Source organism: Rhinopithecus roxellana, chromosome 20 (genome assembly GCF_007565055.1).
Source record: "Rhinopithecus roxellana isolate Shanxi Qingling chromosome 20, ASM756505v1, whole genome shotgun sequence".
NCBI lineage: Eukaryota > Metazoa > Chordata > Mammalia > Primates > Cercopithecidae > Rhinopithecus > Rhinopithecus roxellana.
The window spans coordinates 10,589,441-10,606,408 of record NC_044568.1 but is presented as its reverse complement, the minus strand read 5'-3'; the positions used below and the strand labels follow the sequence as shown (position 1 = coordinate 10,606,408).

General features: G+C 50.5%; 1 protein-coding gene across 4 annotated transcripts in view; it reads right to left on the bottom strand.

Moving 5' to 3' along the window:
• Nucleotides 1–1,640: 1,640 nt before the first annotated feature.
• Nucleotides 1,641–16,968, bottom strand: part of LOC104661579 (integrin alpha-X) — a 29,508-nt gene continuing 14,180 nt past the window's right edge. Inside the window, exons 15-31 of one of the 4 annotated variants that reach the window (XM_010362272.2) lie at nucleotides 16,071–16,201; nucleotides 15,776–15,939; nucleotides 15,484–15,638; nucleotides 14,760–14,891; nucleotides 14,598–14,671; nucleotides 13,887–14,028; nucleotides 10,214–10,330; nucleotides 10,050–10,129; nucleotides 9,864–9,947; nucleotides 5,002–5,080; nucleotides 4,784–4,891; nucleotides 4,584–4,667; nucleotides 4,270–4,383; nucleotides 4,025–4,126; nucleotides 3,644–3,754; nucleotides 2,699–2,792; nucleotides 1,641–2,366 (exon numbers count right to left, since the gene is read on the bottom strand). In XM_010362272.2, the coding sequence (XP_010360574.2) occupies nucleotides 2,715–2,792; nucleotides 3,644–3,754; nucleotides 4,025–4,126; nucleotides 4,270–4,383; nucleotides 4,584–4,667; nucleotides 4,784–4,891; nucleotides 5,002–5,080; nucleotides 9,864–9,947; nucleotides 10,050–10,129; nucleotides 10,214–10,330; nucleotides 13,887–14,028; nucleotides 14,598–14,671; nucleotides 14,760–14,891; nucleotides 15,484–15,638; nucleotides 15,776–15,939; nucleotides 16,071–16,201 (1,755 nt within the window). In that variant the 3' untranslated portion in view covers nucleotides 1,641–2,366; nucleotides 2,699–2,714. Of the gene's footprint in view, nucleotides 2,367–2,416; nucleotides 2,793–3,643; nucleotides 3,755–4,024; nucleotides 4,127–4,269; nucleotides 4,384–4,583; nucleotides 4,668–4,783; nucleotides 4,892–5,001; nucleotides 5,081–9,772; nucleotides 9,948–10,049; nucleotides 10,130–10,213; nucleotides 10,331–13,886; nucleotides 14,029–14,597; nucleotides 14,672–14,759; nucleotides 14,892–15,483; nucleotides 15,639–15,775; nucleotides 15,940–16,070; nucleotides 16,202–16,968 lie in introns of those variants that run through there. The other 3 variants (XM_010362271.2, XM_010362270.2, XM_030925467.1) reach the window with 3 other exon arrangements.

Here is a 16,968-nt window from a genome sequence, read left to right as displayed (position 1 = left end):
GAAAATACAAAAATCAGATTTTTCATTTTCAGTAGATTTGGTGGTGCATGCCTGTAATCCCAGCTATTCCAGAGGCTGAGGCAGGAGAATCGCTTGAACTTGAACCTGGGAGGCGGAGGTTGCAGTGAGCCAAGATCATGCCACTGTACTCCAGCCTGGGTGACAGAGCGAGACACTGTCTCAAAAGTAAATAAATAAATAAAAATGGGCATGGTGGCGCACCCCTGTACTCCCAGCTACTTGGGAGGCTGAGGCAAGGGGATCACTTGAACCCGGGAGACAGAAGTTGCGGTGAGCTGAGATCATACCACTGCACTCCAGCCTGGGCGACAGAGTGAGACTGTCTCAAAAAATAATAATAATGAAATAAGATAGAAAACAACAACTTGTTGCCTGAACTTAGACAAGCGCCCACTGGAGTCCCTGGAGTCCATGTGCCACACAATTATTAAGGCTGCAACACTAATTCTGTGCAAATCACCAGTTTCAAATGTTTGAAATGTATGGGCTTCTTGCTCTTTTTATCTAAAACCTATCACTTAGAAGACCATCACTGACCACCAGTGGTTCATGGAACACATTTTGAGAAATACCACTCTAGGGTCAATTTTTTTTTTTTTTTTTTTTTTTGAGACATGATCTTGCTCTGTTGCCCAGGCTGGAGTGCGGTGGTCCAATCACAGCTCACTGTATCCTCAACTTCCCAGGCTCAAGTGATCCTCCTGCTTCAACCTACCAAGTAGCTGGGACTACAGGCACATGCCACCATGCCTGGGTAATTTTTAAATTTTTTTGTAGAGACAAGGTTTCAATATGTTGCCCAGGGTGGTCTCAAATTTCTGAGCACAACCCTCCTGCCTCGGCCTCCCAAAGTGCTGGGATTACAGGCATGAGCCACTGTGCCCAACCGCTAGGGCTGAATTCTTAGAAAGTCTCATCATCTGACTCCCTATCTGGGGAAACTGCGTAATAGTCGTCCTGGGGACTCAAAAGCTACAAAATCCACAGGGATTTTGGACCGTCTGCTGATGTATAGGACAGAGATTTTTGGCTGGAGGTAAACAGCCACTTTCCACCTTCCCTTTAAATCACTCAACTGCCTCCCTTCTGTTTTTCTAATTGAAACATCCACATGGCCCGGGTCCCTTGCTGGTGACAGCTGCAAGTGGCATCACGCCGAGGTCAGGAATCGCTTGTCCTGTGTGCCCCCAGCTCAGTGCCAAGAACCATGATGAACTTTATGCCAGGATGGTGGCATAATAGCCAGAATGACCTTACTGTGGGCAGCAGCTCTCAATGTGGGACCCCAAAGTGCTCTTCAATCACTCACTAAATGCAGACAGTGTGCCCTTCAGCATATCCTAGGACTTGCAGGAAACGCTTGTGAGTATTGGTCACTCCAGAGACCTTTCTAGGTGGAAGAGTAGCCACTGGGGGCTTGTCCCTTTTCTATTCTATGCCCCTCCACCCGACAGCTCCACCAGCACCAGCCCTGAGAGTGGAGTGAGCAGATTAAGAGGTCAGGTTACTTCCAAGAGGGATATTCACAACCCTACTCTGGTTAACTTCTTGTCCTGCCCCGCTGGTCAGGGTCCACCATGGTAAAGGGACCCCATAGGTCATCCTTCAGGACTCACATCCACAGAAGGCTGTTTTTTTAGACCTTTGACATATATCCCAAGAGCGGTAGATGCGTCTTTTTGTGTATGTTTTAATTTATTAACACAAACATTTAAAGTATACTTTAAAAAAAATCATGTTGTGCCATTTCTTCAGTTACTATATTCGTAACCTCAAAAAATAGAAGTGGTTGGGTCTCTTCCGCCCCTGGGGCTGGGTGAGCTGCAGCTGCACCGGGGCCATGTCCCTCCCTAGAGGGCGCTCCTCCCTCCCAGCCAGCCATGCTGCCCCACGCCGGAGGCCAGCTCTGCAGAACCCAGTGTGCAGACATCTCACTCCCAATTCAGCCTGGGAAATCGGAACTGAGAGCTCCACGATGAAGCCATGAGCTGATGCTGACATGACACTAATTCACTGGAAACGAGGGTGATAGGGGACACAGAGCCTCTCATGCTGCACGCCCTGAAGCCCACCCTCTGGGATGGAAGGGGACTTCTCACACGAAGCTGGAGAGTTCAGACATTGTCCTGAGGGTAATGGGGGAGCCGTTGAAGACAGGTGGGGATGAGCAGCGGGTTCAGAACTGTATTTTAGAAAGATGAGGCCGGGCGAGGTGGCGGGCGCCTGTAGTCCCAGCTACTCAGGAGGCTGAGACAACAGAATTACTTGAACCCAGGAGGTGGAGGTTGCAGTGAGCTGAGATTGCGCCATTGCACTCCAGCCTGGGCGACAGAAAGAGACTCCGTCTCAAAAAAAAAAAAGAAAGAAAAGAAAAGAAAGATCATTCGTGCCAGGACTGGGGGTATTGCCCATGTATTTCTAGGTAGAAATTGCAAGTCAAACCCTTTGGGGAACACAGCAGAGACCCTGTCCAAAGGGTTTCCAGTTGGAACCTTGACAAGACAAAGGCCCATTCCCAAGCAAGATGCTTTCTCCCAAACACAGGAAGCAGGCTGATCCCAGCCTCTCTCTGAGGTGGGATGGTTCCTCCCGCTCAGGCCTGACAGGTGAGGGTAAGTAAGTGGGGAAACCTCGTGGGGGAGAGGAAGTCCAAGGCAAAGAGGAGATGATTTCTCACTGGGAGGGCTGGGGGTCTATGTCCTGTTTTCTGGAGCAATTTGTCCATTTGCCTCCTCCATCATTTCCTTGTACTGACGCTTGAAGAAGCCAACCTGGGGGGAGGACGGAGAAGAAACTCAGGAAGTCCATTCAGTGGAAGAGAGGAAAAGAGATGACTGAGGGAGAGGGGTCACTATTTCTGAAATCCTTGCTAGGTTCAAAGCACTGCACTAGGAACTTTACATGCATCATGTCATCTAGATTTAGCCAAAATTGTTTTCTTTTTGAGGTGGAGTCTCACTCTGTTGCCCAGGCTGGAGTGCAGTGGCGTGATCTCGGTTCACTGCAACCTCCACCTCCTGGGTTCAAGCAATTCTCCTGCCTCAGCCTCCTCAGTACCTGGGATTACAGCCACCTGCCACCATGCCCAACTAATTTTTGTATTTTTAGTAGAGACAGGGTTTCACCGCATAGGCCAGGCTGGTCTCTAACTCCTGACCTCAAGCGATCCACCTGCCTCGGTCTCCCAAACTGCTGGGATTACAGCCATGAACCACCACACCCGGCCTAGATTTAGCCAAAATTCTATGAGCTGGGGTAGAATCACCTTCACACTGAGAAATCAAGGCCCAGAGTGGAGCAGACACTGGCCTATGGTCAAAGACAAAAAGAACCCGTGGTGATGTCGACATTCAAACCCAAGTCTGTGCTTTTATATGATAATCTGTTGTCAAGGGAAACATGTAGAATGATGGAGAAGAGCGGGAAAGAAAGGGAGAAAGATTAGAGGAAACCTGGGAATCACAAAGTAGGGGGATATTGGGGACAGGTGACATTGCAGGTGGGAGGCAGTTTCTCATATGAAGTGACCCAGTAAGAAAGTGCCTTCAGTGAGCTCCTTCTCACTCTGCAAAAAGAGCGGGACCAGATGCTGGTGGTGTGAGGAGTGGCATAAAACACTCACTTTGTACAGTGCTGCTGTGATGAGCGCCAGCAGCAGCAGACCCCCAATGGAGCTGCCTATGATGAGGGGGGTGGGGTTGTGGACCTCGTACTTCTCCAGCACCGTTGTCGTCTGAAGTGGAGGTGACCCGGTCAGAGCACTCCCGTCCTCCTGCTATCCCAGACTCCTCCCAGGCTCCCCAACTTTTAACTCCCCCTCCTCCTGACCCAGGCCCTGCTCCAAAAGGTGAGACGCAGCAGCACCCACGCCCTTAGGGACAGCTGTCTTGCCCAGAGACCTTCACCCTCCTCCCCCCAGGCTTGCAAACCCCTACCCAGCACCCCGGATGTAGCCCTCGGGGCCTCTTTCCAGCCTGGTCGCTGCCCCCCACACGGTCTCTACCTGAGCTCTCATAAATGCCTCCTGTCCTGGAAGCTGGGAGTACACGGATGTGTCAAACGTAATTTCAGCCACACTCACGACCGACACCTTCTTCTGCGATGTCTGCAAAGGGGTTGGGCGAAACCTGTGGAACTGGCTCTGGAGGAGGCTCAGAGCTCCAGGGATGCCCTGGCTTGCAGATGGGCACAGACATGCCAGGTCCTGCCTGAGTCTGGGGCATGGGCTCTGTCGTTGCGCCCACACACCTGGCGGACCCAGGCGAAACTGAGGTTGCCCTTCAGGGTGAAATCCAGCTCCTCCTGGATGCTGAAGGAGGGCACATCACAGCGGAACCGCAGGCAGCCAGCAATGGAGCAGTCCTGGGGGCAGATATATAGCATGGGGCTGAGAAAGATGAGTGTGAAGGTGGGAGGCAGCATTACACAGTGTGATTTGAGGGCAGTGGCCACATCCGAATGCAAGAGGGTACTTCAGCAGGACAGATGTGGAATATGAACGCCTGGGTCAAATTCCTCTGATGTGTGGCCCACAGTAAGGGCCGGCCCAGAGCCCTCCTCACCAGCACGGGATTCTTCTGAATGTATGCCAGGAAGTCAGACGCTGGGGGTGCGATTTTCTCTGAGGAGCACCGAAGGGATGGGTTCTGGGGAAAATGCAGAGAACAAGTGTCTCAGCTTGGACATCAGAGACTCGCATGGGGCACAAGGAATCCAGGTAGAAAGGGCATTCATGGAGGAGCCACATGTAGTCCTTGGGTACCTGGGGGTGGGAGACCTCCACCTCCATCCACACAGCCTCCTGGTTCAGCTCCACAGGCACCCAGAAGTTGATGCTGACAGGCAGGTCCCTCTGTCCCAGGTTATTAACCTGCACAGAGGGCGCTGAGGGCAGAGCCCATGCCAAAGCCCACATCCCTCCCCAGTCTCCGGCTCCCAGCCTCCCACCCCAGCCCAGGCTCCTGCGTCTCCACCACCTGCCTGGTATCTGTGCATGGCCACACGGCTCTCCTTCTCCTCAGAGTCTGAGAAGTTGAGGTACTTGGTGGATTGTTCGTGGCTGGAGAGAGAAGAGGCACAGGTGGATGTGAACTACCACAGGGCATCTGCAGAAGGCGTTGGCTAGAGCATGAGAGGACAGGTGGTCGGTGGGGCCTTGGCGTGTCCTGGAATGAGGGCTGTGGCTGAGTTAGGTTAAAAGAGAGTTTAGAGGCCAGGCGCGGTGGCTCATGCCTATAATCCCAGCACTTTGAGATGCTGAAATGGGCGGATCACCTGAGATCAGGAGTTCGAGATCACCCTGGCCAACATGGCGAAACCCTGTCTCTATTAAAAACACAAAAATTAGCCGGGCGTGGTGGTGTGCACCTGTATTCCCAGGTACTCGGGAGGCTGAGGCAAGAGAATTGTTTGAGCCTGGGAAACCGAGGTTGCAGTGAGCCGAGATCATGCCACTGCATGACACAGCAAGACTCTTTCTCAAAAAAAAAAAAAAAAAAAAAGAGAGAGAGAGAGAGAGAAAGAGTTTAGAGGCCAGGCACGGTGGCTCATGCCTATAATCGCAGCACTTTGACAGGCTGAGACAGGCGGGGATCACCTGAGGTCAGAAGTTCAAGATCAGCCTGGCCAACATGGAGAAACCCCATCTCTACTAAAAATACGAAAATTAGCCAGGTGTGGTGGCGGGTGGCTGTAATCCCAGCTACTTGGGAGGCTGAGGCACAAGAATTGCTTGCAGCCAGGAGGCGGAGGTTGCAGTGAGCAGAGATGGTGCCACTGCACTTCAAACAAGTGCTAATTGGCTGAGCGCAGTGGCTTACACCTGCAATCCCAGTACTTTGGGAGGCTGAGGCGGGTGGATCATCTGAGGTCAGGAGTTTGAGACCAGCCTGGCCATGGCCAACATGGAGAAACCCTATCTCTACTAAAATACAAAACTGGCCAGGAGTGGTGGCAGGCACTTGTAATCCCAGCTACTTGGGAGGCTGAGGCATGAGAATCGCTTGAACCCAGGAGGTGGAAGTTGCAGTGAGCCAAGATTGCACTACAAAAATTTGGCAGAGGAGGAATGAGTCTTCAGAGTAGGTGCAGTGGGCTGGCGTTTGGACTATGCCAGCTAGAGGACAGGTGCCGGAAGAGTGAAGCAGTGAGGCAGTGGTGAGACCAGCTACCCGTTGGGGGTCCCAGCTGCCCACTGGGTCTCCAGGCTTGTGCCCAAAACGGGCTCAGGAGGTGTTAAACTGAGACCTCATAAAGAGTCTGCTGTGGGCCCTCCCTCACCTCCAAGCCCCAGGCCTGGAAAAACCAAGGAAATGGGAGAAAAGGGCCCCCAGGAAGGCATGTGGGGGACTGGGAAGGGGCAATGCTCAGTAGCATTTGGTCAACAGCGTCAGCCTGGGTCACCCCAACCCTGTGCTGTGTCCCACAGAGCCCTGGGATCCTACATCCCCACAAAGGGCTGGAAGGAAAGCAGAGGGGCAGGCCCTGGCCCCTGCTCTCCTGCAGTCAGTGGCAGAGCTCTCTGCTCCGTTCATTGCACTGACTACCCAGCCCCACTGGCAGCCTCTTCTGCAGGCAGCTATGAGATCTTTGCACTCATTTTTTTTTCAAGAGCCAGGGTCTTGCTCTGTTGCCCAGTCTGGAGTGCAGTGATGTGATCACAGCTCACAGCAGCCTTGAACTGCTCTTGGGCTCAAGTGAGCCTCCCACCTCAGCCTCCCAAGTAGTTGAAACTAAAGATGTATGCCACCATGCCTGGCTAATTTTAAAAATTGTTTTGTAGGGACAGGGACAGGGACAGGGTCTCACTATGTTGCCCAGGCTGATCCTGAACTCCCGGCCTCAAGCGATCCTCCCACCTCGGCCTCCCCACAAAATGCTCCAACCTGGCACTCCCTTTGCCCCAACCCACAGAGTCACATCTGCTGTGTGTGGCCGAGCTGTGGACCACACATGCCTAGAGGAGGTGGGGCCTGCCTGTGGGTCCCCCACTAAGGGGTATGAGAGCCTGGGGCACACCCCAGCACACGAACTCAGAGCATGCACCTGGCTGGGAGCCTCCACGCGTGCAGGTGCAGGTGAGAGTGGGAAACACCAGTCACAGAACTTCCAGCAAGGCACACCCCACAAGGGCGAGGGTTCGTGTCTGGTTTTGATCACAGGTAATAGGTGCTCAGTAAATCATCGATGAATGTCAAATGAATGTGTGGAAAATAACCGCAGCACCATGCCTGGCACACAGCAAATTCCAGGAAGGCATTGGCTGAAGGAAGGTGTCTGCTGAAACACTTGACCTTTTAGTTTCAAACACCTTATCTCATCCTCTCTGGCAGCATTTCAAGGCCTTTTTTTTTTTTTTTGAGATGGAGTTTCGCTCTTGTTGCCCAGGCTGGAGTGCAATGGTGCAATCTTGGCTCACTGCAACTTCCACCTCCTGGGTTCAAGCGATTCTCATGCCTCAGCCTCCCAAGTAGCTGGGATTACAAGTGCCTGCCACCACTCCTGGCCAGTTTTGTATTTTAGTAGAGATGGGGTTTCTCCATGTTGGCCATGGCCAGGCTGGTCTCAAACTCCTGACCTCAGATGATCCACCCGCCTCAGCCTCTCAAAGTGCTGGGATTACAGGCGTGAAACACCACACCCAGTCAGCCCTATATTTTTATCCAGCTTCTCCTTGACATGCAACCTCTGTGGCAGGCAGGTCATCTGTCCCTATCCTTCCCCAAGGGTACTGGGAAGAGGAAGAGGGGCTTCTAAAAGCCCTGCAGGATACAAGTGTATTCCCAGGACAAGAAGAAATGTCCTGTCCAGATGCCAAGGGCCCCACGATGCTGTGGACGCTTCCATGTTAACTGAGGCCTCTCCTTACAAGGGGTCCTAGCCCCATCTCGGAAACCCACATCCCCTGCGCCCATGCAATACAGAACCACAGTGGCCCTAGATGGAATTCGGGTTTGGACCAGGATAACTTTGCTCCCCAGTGAGGCTTAGAAGAACATCAAAGGTAGGGACATGTCTCGTATCTCCTGGGGAAGCCAAGAGAATCTTGGTGCTTTTGAGAAAGGCTTCAGTAACTTCTATCAAAACTGGGATAAAATGATAATAACATTACAATTATTATCATAACTAGCCCACAATAAACACTTGTTGACAGCCAGACGTGATAGCTCATGCCCATAATCCCAGAACCTTGGGAGGCCAGGGTGGGTGGATCACTTGAGGTCAGGAGTTCGAAACCAGCCTGGCCAACATGATGAAACCCTATCTCCACTAAAAATACAAAAATTAGCTGAGCATGGTGGTGCGTGCCTGTAATTCCAGCTACTCCAGAGGCTGAGGCAGAAGAATCACTTGAACTTGAACTTGGGAGGCAGAGGTTGCAGTGAGGCAAGATCACGCCACTGCACTCCAGCCTGGGCAACAGAGCAAGACTCCGTCTCAGAAAAAAAAAAAAAAAATGGGCAAAGGATACCAATAGACACTTCTCAAAAGAATATATATGGTGTTTCAGTAACAAAACATTAACAAAAAAGTAAAAAAAAGAACATTATACAAGTGGCCAAAAAATGTATGAAAAAATGCTCAGCATCACTAATCATCAGACAAATGCAAATCAACCAAAATGAGAAACCATCTCACACCAGTCAGAGTGAGTACTATTAAAAAGTCAAAAACAGCAGATGCTGATGAGGCTGCAGAGAAAAAGGAACCCTTACACACTGTTGGTGGGGAAGTAAATTAGTTCAGCTACTGTGGAAAGTAGTTTGGACATTTCTCAACAAACTTAAACACAGAGCTACCATTTGACGGAGCAATCTCATTAGTGGATATATCTCCCCTTTCCCAAAATAAATCATTCTACCAAAAAGAGACATGCACTCATATGTTCACTGCTGTGCTATTCACAATAGCGAAGACATGGAATCAACCTAGATGCCCATCCGTGGTATAAGGAAAATGTACATATACATGGGGCATATACACCCACGGAATACTATGCAGCCATGAAGAGAATGAAATCATGTCCCCTACAGTAACATGGATGGAGCTGGAGTCCATAATCCTAAGCAAATTAGCACAGGAACAGAAAAGTAAATACTGCATGTTCTCACTTACACGTGGGAGGTAAGCACTGAGCAAACATGGACACAAAGATGGAAACAATAGACACTGTGGACCGGAGCGTGCAGGGAGGGGCATGGGTTGAAAAACTACCTGTCGGGTTCCATGTTCACTACCAGAGTGGTGGGATTTGTACCCCAAACCTCAGCATCATGCAATATTCCCATGTAACAAATCTGTACAGGTACCCCCCAATCTAACATCAAAGTTGAAATAAAAATTTAGAAAATAGGCTGGGTATGGTGGCTTATGCCTGTAATCCCATCACTTTGGGAGAGGCAGGTGGATCACGTGAGGTCAGGTGTTGGAGACCATCCTGGCCAACATGGTGAAACCCTGCTGTCTCTACTAAAAATTCAAAAATGAACTGGGTGTGGTGGCACGCACCTGTAATCCCAGCTACTCAGGAGGCTGAGGCAGAAGAATCACTTGAACCCGGGAGGCAGAGTTTGCAGTGAGCCGAGATCGTGCCACTGCACTCCAGCCTGGGCAACAAGAGAAAACTCTGTCTCAAAAAACAATAATAATAATAATAATTGAATCAAAGATAAAAGGAAACAAAAACCAAAACAAAACAAATGTGTTGACTGGTAAGTGCTGCTGGCAGTATTATCCACCACACAAAACCTACCACATCTCATGTTCAGCTGCTGCAGGGGGCAAGAATCACCCCTATCCGGGTCAGAGAGAACCCTTTTTCCTGCGGTGGGGTACCTGCTGACCTGCTAGCCACAGTGTAGACGGCATACTTCAGCGGGAGCTCCAGCTGGAAGGTGGTCTTGTTCGTCCTGGGGGTGTTGTTCTCACTGGAGAAAGAGGAGAGACCCAGTTGCCAAAGGCCCCAGAGGAGGAGAATGGGGTGTGAGGCTGGAGATAAGGGGCACTGCCCCTGGCCTGGCCAGGCTCACCTGCTCACATTGGCTGTCAGAAGCAGCCGGTCTCCCAGGACAGCCTTGGGGGAGACGTCAAAGGTAGCCAAGAAGGTGATCTGAGGAAAAGGAACTGAGAGGTCACAGAGCAGTAAAGACAGGGTGGGGCAGGGCAGTGGCAAGGGGACAGAAGCCAGGCTGACCTGGGCACCACCACGGAAGATGAGGTGGTTGATTCTGCAGCTGGTACTCCAGGTGCCCTGGCTCCCAGCTGGGGCGCTGTCACATGTCAGGCGCAGGGAACGCAGCTGCCCCTGTTTCTAGGCGTGAGAAAAAGTAGACGAGTATTAGTTGAAACTAAAAGCAATGGAAAAAACCACAATTACTTTTGCACCAACCTAATATAACAACATTCCAAAAACATGCCATGAAGTAGTGATGAAGCTTCCTGAAGCCCGCCTTAAGCTTATGCTTTTGTTTATTTGTTTGTTTGTTTATTGAGACCAGGTCTCACTGTGTCACCTAGGCTAGAGAGCAGTGATGCAATCACAGCTCACTGCAGCCTCAAACTCCTGACCTCAAGCCATCCTCTCGCCTCAGCCTCCTGAGTAGCTGGGACTACCGGCACACACCACCATGCCTGGGTAATTTTTTTAAACATTTTTTTTAATAGATGGGATCTCACTATGTTGCCCAGGCTGGTCTTGAACTCCTGGCCTCAAGCAATCCTCCCACCTTGGCCCCCCAAAACACTAGGATTACAGGTATGAGCCACCATGTCCAGCCAAGGTTATGTTTTTAAAAGCTCCCCCATAGCTATCTGGTCAAACTTTCTTCCAAAGTAGAAATCTCAACTGTATTAAAATGTTCACCTTTTTATTGTTATTTTAAAGGTCTCTTATTATGGAAATTTTGAAACACATTCAAAAATAGACTGAAAAATCAATCCCCATACAGGCATCACTGATTTTAAGTAATCAACAGTTTTCTACTCTTGTTTCTAGTATGTTCTCTTTCTGAACACTTTAAAGCACATTCCAAACATCATATTGTTTCATCTGGAAATACTTCAGTGTATACCACCAACAGATAAGGGTATTTTAAACATAACCACAAGATCCAACAAATCACAGCCAACAAAATTAACAATTACTCCTTAATATACCAATATTGGTCGTGTTCTATTTTCTTAGATTGTCTCCAAAAATGTTATTTTACAGTTCATTTGTTAAAAGCAATATTCAACAAAAGTCCACACATTACATTTGGTTAATATGTCTAGGAGCACTTTCATTGACAGGGATCACCCCTCACATGCAAGAGATGGCCCTTCCTGGTGCGTTCTTTTATACATTAATCAAAATGCACTTCCGTTGGGAATATTAGACTAAGAAAGACAGCAGAAATAACAACCAAACATCATATGTGGACCTAGGTTGAATTTTGGTTCAAATAGACCAGAAGTAAAAAGATATTTTTGAGACAATTATGGAATTTTGACTATGATCTTAATACCAAGGAATCACTTATTTCACTGGGTGTGATAATGGTGTTGAGGTCATATAAGATGTCCTCATTGTTCAGAACTATAGAGTGTGTCTTTGTCTGTTCCCTGCTGCTATAACAGATTACCACAAACTAGGTAGTGTATCAATAGAAGTTTTGCGGTTCTGGAGGCTGGGAAGTCCAAGAACATGGCACCAGTATCTGGTGAGGGTCTTTGTGTTGCATCATCTCACAGCAGAAGGCAGAGGAGCAAGAGAATACATGTGAGAGTGAGAGGCAAAGGGGGCCAAACTTATCCTTTAATTAGAAACCCACTCCTGAGCCAGGCTCCATGGCTCACACCTGTAATCCTAGTACTTTGGGAAGCCAAGGCAGGTGGATCACTTGAGGTCAGGAGTTCAAGACCAGACCGCCCAACATGGTGAAACCCCATCCCTAGTAAAAATGCAAAACTTAGCTGGGCGTGGGGGTGGGCACCTGTAATCCCAGCTACTGGGGAGGCTGAGGCACAAGGATTGCTTGAACTCAGGAGGCAGAGGCTGCAGTGAGCCAAGATCGTGCCATTGCACCCCAGCCTGGACAACAGAGCAAGACCCCATCAAAAAAAGAAAGAAGAAAGAAAGAAAGAAAGAAAGAAAGAAAGAAAGAAAGAAAGAAAGAAAGAAAGAAAGAAAGAAAGAAAGAAACCCACTCCTGATATGACTAATCTACTCTGGAGATAATAGTATTCATCCATTCATGAGGGCAAAGCCCTCATAACCTAACCACCTTTTAAAGGTTTCACCTTTCAACACTGTTGCATTGGGAATTAAGTGTCTAACATGTGAACTTTGGGTGATGCATTCAAACCAGAGCAGAGTGAATAAGGAGGAGTACAATGACCCCCATGTCTGAGATTTGTTTTAAAATACTTTAGCCGGTCAGGCACAGTGGCTCATGTCTGTAACTCCAACACTTTGGGAGGCTGAGATGGGAGGATTGCTTGAATCCAGGAGTTAGAGACCAGCTTGGACAGCATGGTAAGACCCCAACTCTACAAAACATTTAAAAATTAGCCAGGTATGGTGTGTGTGCATGTGGTTGTAGCTACTCAGGAGGCTGAGATGGGAGGATTGCTTGAGCCCAGGACGTCGAAGCTACAGTAAGCTGAAATTGTGCCACTGCACTCCAGCCTGTGTGACAGAGCAAGACCCTGTCTCACAAAGAAAGCAGGAAGGAAGGAAGGAAGGAAGGAAGGAAGGAAGGAAGGAAGGAAGGAAGGAAGGAAGGAAGGAAGGAAGGAAAGAAGGAAAGAAGGAAAGAAAATACCTTAGCAAGGGGAACAATTGATGAAACAAATGTGGCAAAATGTTGCTAATTGTTGAATCTAGGTGACAAGTTTTGGGGAGGTTTGTTGAACTACTTTCTACTTTTGTAAATGTTTTAAATTTTTCATAATAACATTTTTCTCTTTTTTTTTTTTTTTTTTTTTTTTTGAGACAGAGTCTTGCTTTGTCGTCCAGGCTGGAGTGCAGTGGCACAATCTCGGCTCACTGCAACCTCCCCCTTCCGGATTCAAGCAATTCTCCAGCCTCGGCCTCCCCAGTAGCTGGGATTACAGGCACCCGCCACCATGCCCGGCCAATTTTTGTATTTTTCATGGAGATGGAGTTTCACCATGTGGGCCAGGCTGGTCAAACTCCTGACCTCAGGTGATCCGCCTGCCTCAGCCTCCCAAAGTCCTGGGATTACAGGCGTGAGCCACCACCCTGGCCATAATATTTTTGTTTAAAACATCTGTTTCTCTTTGACTCCCTGTGGTCCTAGTTCTGCATTCTAAAACAGAGATTGGCAAACAACAGCCACTACCTATTTTTATACATAAAGTTTTACTGCATTGCAGGTATATTCATTCATAAACTCATTCATGTCAATGGCTGCTTTCATTCCACAACAGCAGAGGTTAGTAGCTGTGACACAGACCACGTGGACCACAAAGTTGAAATATTTACTATCTAACCCTTTATAGAAAAAGGTTGCCAAGCCTTAATGTGCAGCGACCAATAAATTCAACCCCTTGCTTCTACAGAACAGTGTTTTAAACTATTTGAAGGCTGAGATATGTTTTTCTTCAAAAGAGGAGTATTGATATAACAAGGAATAGAAAGACATTTGGGCAGGGTCCCCTCTGTCTCCACATTAGTGGCCTCTCAGGAAATCATTCCTGATAGTCAGTGTCCTTAAACTGTGATGCCCAAAGTTGAACACCGCACGAGCGGAGGCGTGCCCCAGATGGCACTACCACCTCCAAGCCCAGCCCAGGCTCTGAACCGCACAGGAATCTACACTAGTGCCCAGCCCAACCTCCTCCTCCTTCCCCAGAGGGAGCACCTGGCTCTCTGCCACATGGCGGTAGGACAGTCCTGCTGGGTGGGAGAAGGTGATGGTGGTTCCGTAGGAGTCTTCCCCGTCATTCCACACTATCACTTCTGCGTTCAGCTCCAGGTTACTCCCCACCAGTAGGGTCTTCAAGCTGGGTATCAGGGGTGGGGAAGGAGAAGATAATTCTGTGACTGAGGCTAGAAATGGTCTGGGATAAAATGGGGTGGGTGGGGATGTGGGAGATAGACAGGGGACAGGACACCTGGGTTCTTCTTCTTCTCTCTTTTTAAAAAAAAAAAAAAAAAAAAACGCAGTGCTGATCTTTCACCCAGGCTGGAGTGCAATGGTGTGATCATGGCTCACTGTGACTTCCAACTCCAGAGCTCAAGCAATCCTTAAGCTTCAGCCTCCTAAGTAACTGGGACTATAGACATGCTCTACTCAGCTGATCTTTTGTTGTTGCTGTTGTTTTGTTTTGTTTTTGTAGAAATGGGATCTCACTCTGTTGCCCAGGCTGATCCCTAACTCCTGGCCTCAAAAGATCCTCCCGCCTTGGCCTCCCAAAGTGCTGGGATTATAGGCGCGGACCACTGTGCCCAGCCAGGACACCTGGGTTTTGAGTATAGGATGAAACAATGTTAGGGAGAGCCAGAGACAGGAGTCCCAGATTCCAGGAAGGAGGCTGGGGCAGTAGGGCAGGTCTAAGGTGGGGGCACTCACCCTGGGAAGCTGAAGGAGATGCCGAGATTGTCCTGGCAGATATGGTCGGCTCCACAGTTCTTCTCAAAGGGGAGCTGCGTGGGAAGGCAATGGGGGGTTTTCTCCGAGACCCAGGCCCCACGCTGTGCGCCCTCTCTGGGAGACCCCAGCGCCAGGACTCACGGAGGCCATGAAGTATCTCTGAGCATCAGCGGCCAGCATAGGCCGCAGGTTTCTGAAGGCAGAGAGGGGCTCGCCCACCAGCGTGAAGTTCAGACGCAAGGTGATGGGGGTCACAGAGTCCTCCACGCAGGTCTGGGGGATGGGCGTGGGGAAGAGCGGAGGGTGAGGTGAGCGCTGTGCAGAGCTGCGCTCGGCCCCACCCGCAGTTCTCATCCTGCCCCTGCCCAGCTCCCACGCGCGGCTTCCGCTTCCTTCAGGCCCTGCTCAGCATCACGGCCTTCAGGAGGCCTCCCTGACACCCTCTCTGTTCTCTCCCCTGGTTTGTCTTTGTTTTTTTTTTCTCCTCCCCACCGACCTCCCGATCAGCAATGACTGTTTCGGCCACCGCTATGCCCCCAGGGCAGGGCCTATCTCCCAGGAGCAGCTAGATAAATGCGTGTCCAGTGAGTGCCTGAAAAAAAGCCCAGCCGGAAGCCACAGAGCTCTCTCAGGCTGCCCAATTCTCTTTCCTGAAATCCAACTGTGTGGCCCCTGGCAGTTGCAGCCTATCTCATCACTTGTTCGCTCGCTCACTCACTCACTGGCTATGCAGTAAGCACCTCCTTCATGCCTGGTCCTGTGCTGGGCTGAGCCACAGGGAGGCTGGAACGCAGCCTGTTCTGTCCCTGCCCTGCCTTCTGCCAGCCCCAGCGTGGCCGCCACCCATGTTCATGCCCAGACGCACCGGGAGCAGCAGGGTGAAGGTTTCACAGTATGCCTGCAGCCCGAGGACTTGGACTCGGCTCAGACTCCGGTTCTTTGTTTCCTGGAAGGTGGCACGGGGACTCAGGCGGCCAGGGTCGAGAGCCAGGTCCATCGTCAGAGAGCTTTGGAGGTCACCTGTAGGCGGTCACAGAAACGGCGTTGAGAGAGACAGGAACTCCTTGGGTGGACAACGGGCAGGGTGGGAGAAAGGCGTCTGGGGCTGGGGGACTCCAGAGGTCAGGGTGTCCTGGGTTGGAGGGGAGGGGACTCACGGCTCCCAAGCAGGTTCTTGGAACGTTTGTCAATGTAAAGGCAGATGCTGGACTGTCCCAGGATCTGGTCAGAGACCACCTGCTCCCGACACTCAAATGCAGACCTGGGGATCTCGGCAGGTTTGAACTGCATGCTCACCCCTACCCAGAGCACAGGTCTTGTCCTGCGGGCAGAGCACCAAGCTGAGGACAGGCCCTTGGCTCCTGGGAGCACCATGTGGGGTGGGGTGGGGGGTGGGCACCCCCATCTGGACCTAGGACCACCCGGGGAGCGTCCGAGAAAGGCTGCTCTCACCTGAGCAGGAGCACCTGGCCCCGGGCCCCCACAGCCAGGTCCACCAGTCCATCCTGGGTGAGGTCTTGACCGCCGCTCAGTGCCTGCCCAAAATACTGCAGCCTGGGGGAGAGCTGGGAGCCCCCGATCCGCTGGCCAGAAGAGAAAAGAGTGAATCAAGCTGGAAGGTGGGGGAAGAAGTTGGAAATAAGTAACAAGGGGGATATGGACGTAGGACCATCACAAAGGGAGAGAAGAGGTGAGTGGTGAGCAGATGTCACCAAGAAGAACCTGAAAAGAGGAGGTAGGAGTTGGGAGATGATTGCTAAGAAACAGATGTAGGAGTGGAGATCAGAAGGGTCTCCTGGTGATCCAAGTGTCATTCATTCAATCAGTCTCTAGTTCCAATTCTGACTCCCCCACGTATGAGCCACGAGGCCGTGGGCAAGGACTCAATCTGTCTGTGCCTCCGTTTCCTCATCTTTCGTATAATGATACTATTAGCTCAGAGTTTAGCTGTGCGCAGGAGAGGAATTCCTACGGTTCTTAGAACAGCACCCAGAATACGGCCAGCAGTCAATAATGTATCACAATGCGTATTAAGGCTGAAAGGGACCTTGGAGCTTATCCAGCCTCACCTCCCTTATTGCAAAGATGCAGGAGAGAGGTTGGGGACAGTGCCAACTCCATGTAGCCTTTAAGAGGCCGACTCCAGACCCAACACCAGACCTCTGACCCCAGGCCCAAGTCCCCTTTTTGTTTCTTGCTGTCACTCTGTCTCTTCAAAGGACAAGAAAAAGCCGGGGTGGGGTAGGGAGTGGTCACACCCACACGCAGATCCACCCTCCTGGGCACTGCCTCCCCTGTAGAACCTATCACCTTCATTCCCAGTGCTCATGTTATGCCCGCTCCCTGGAAG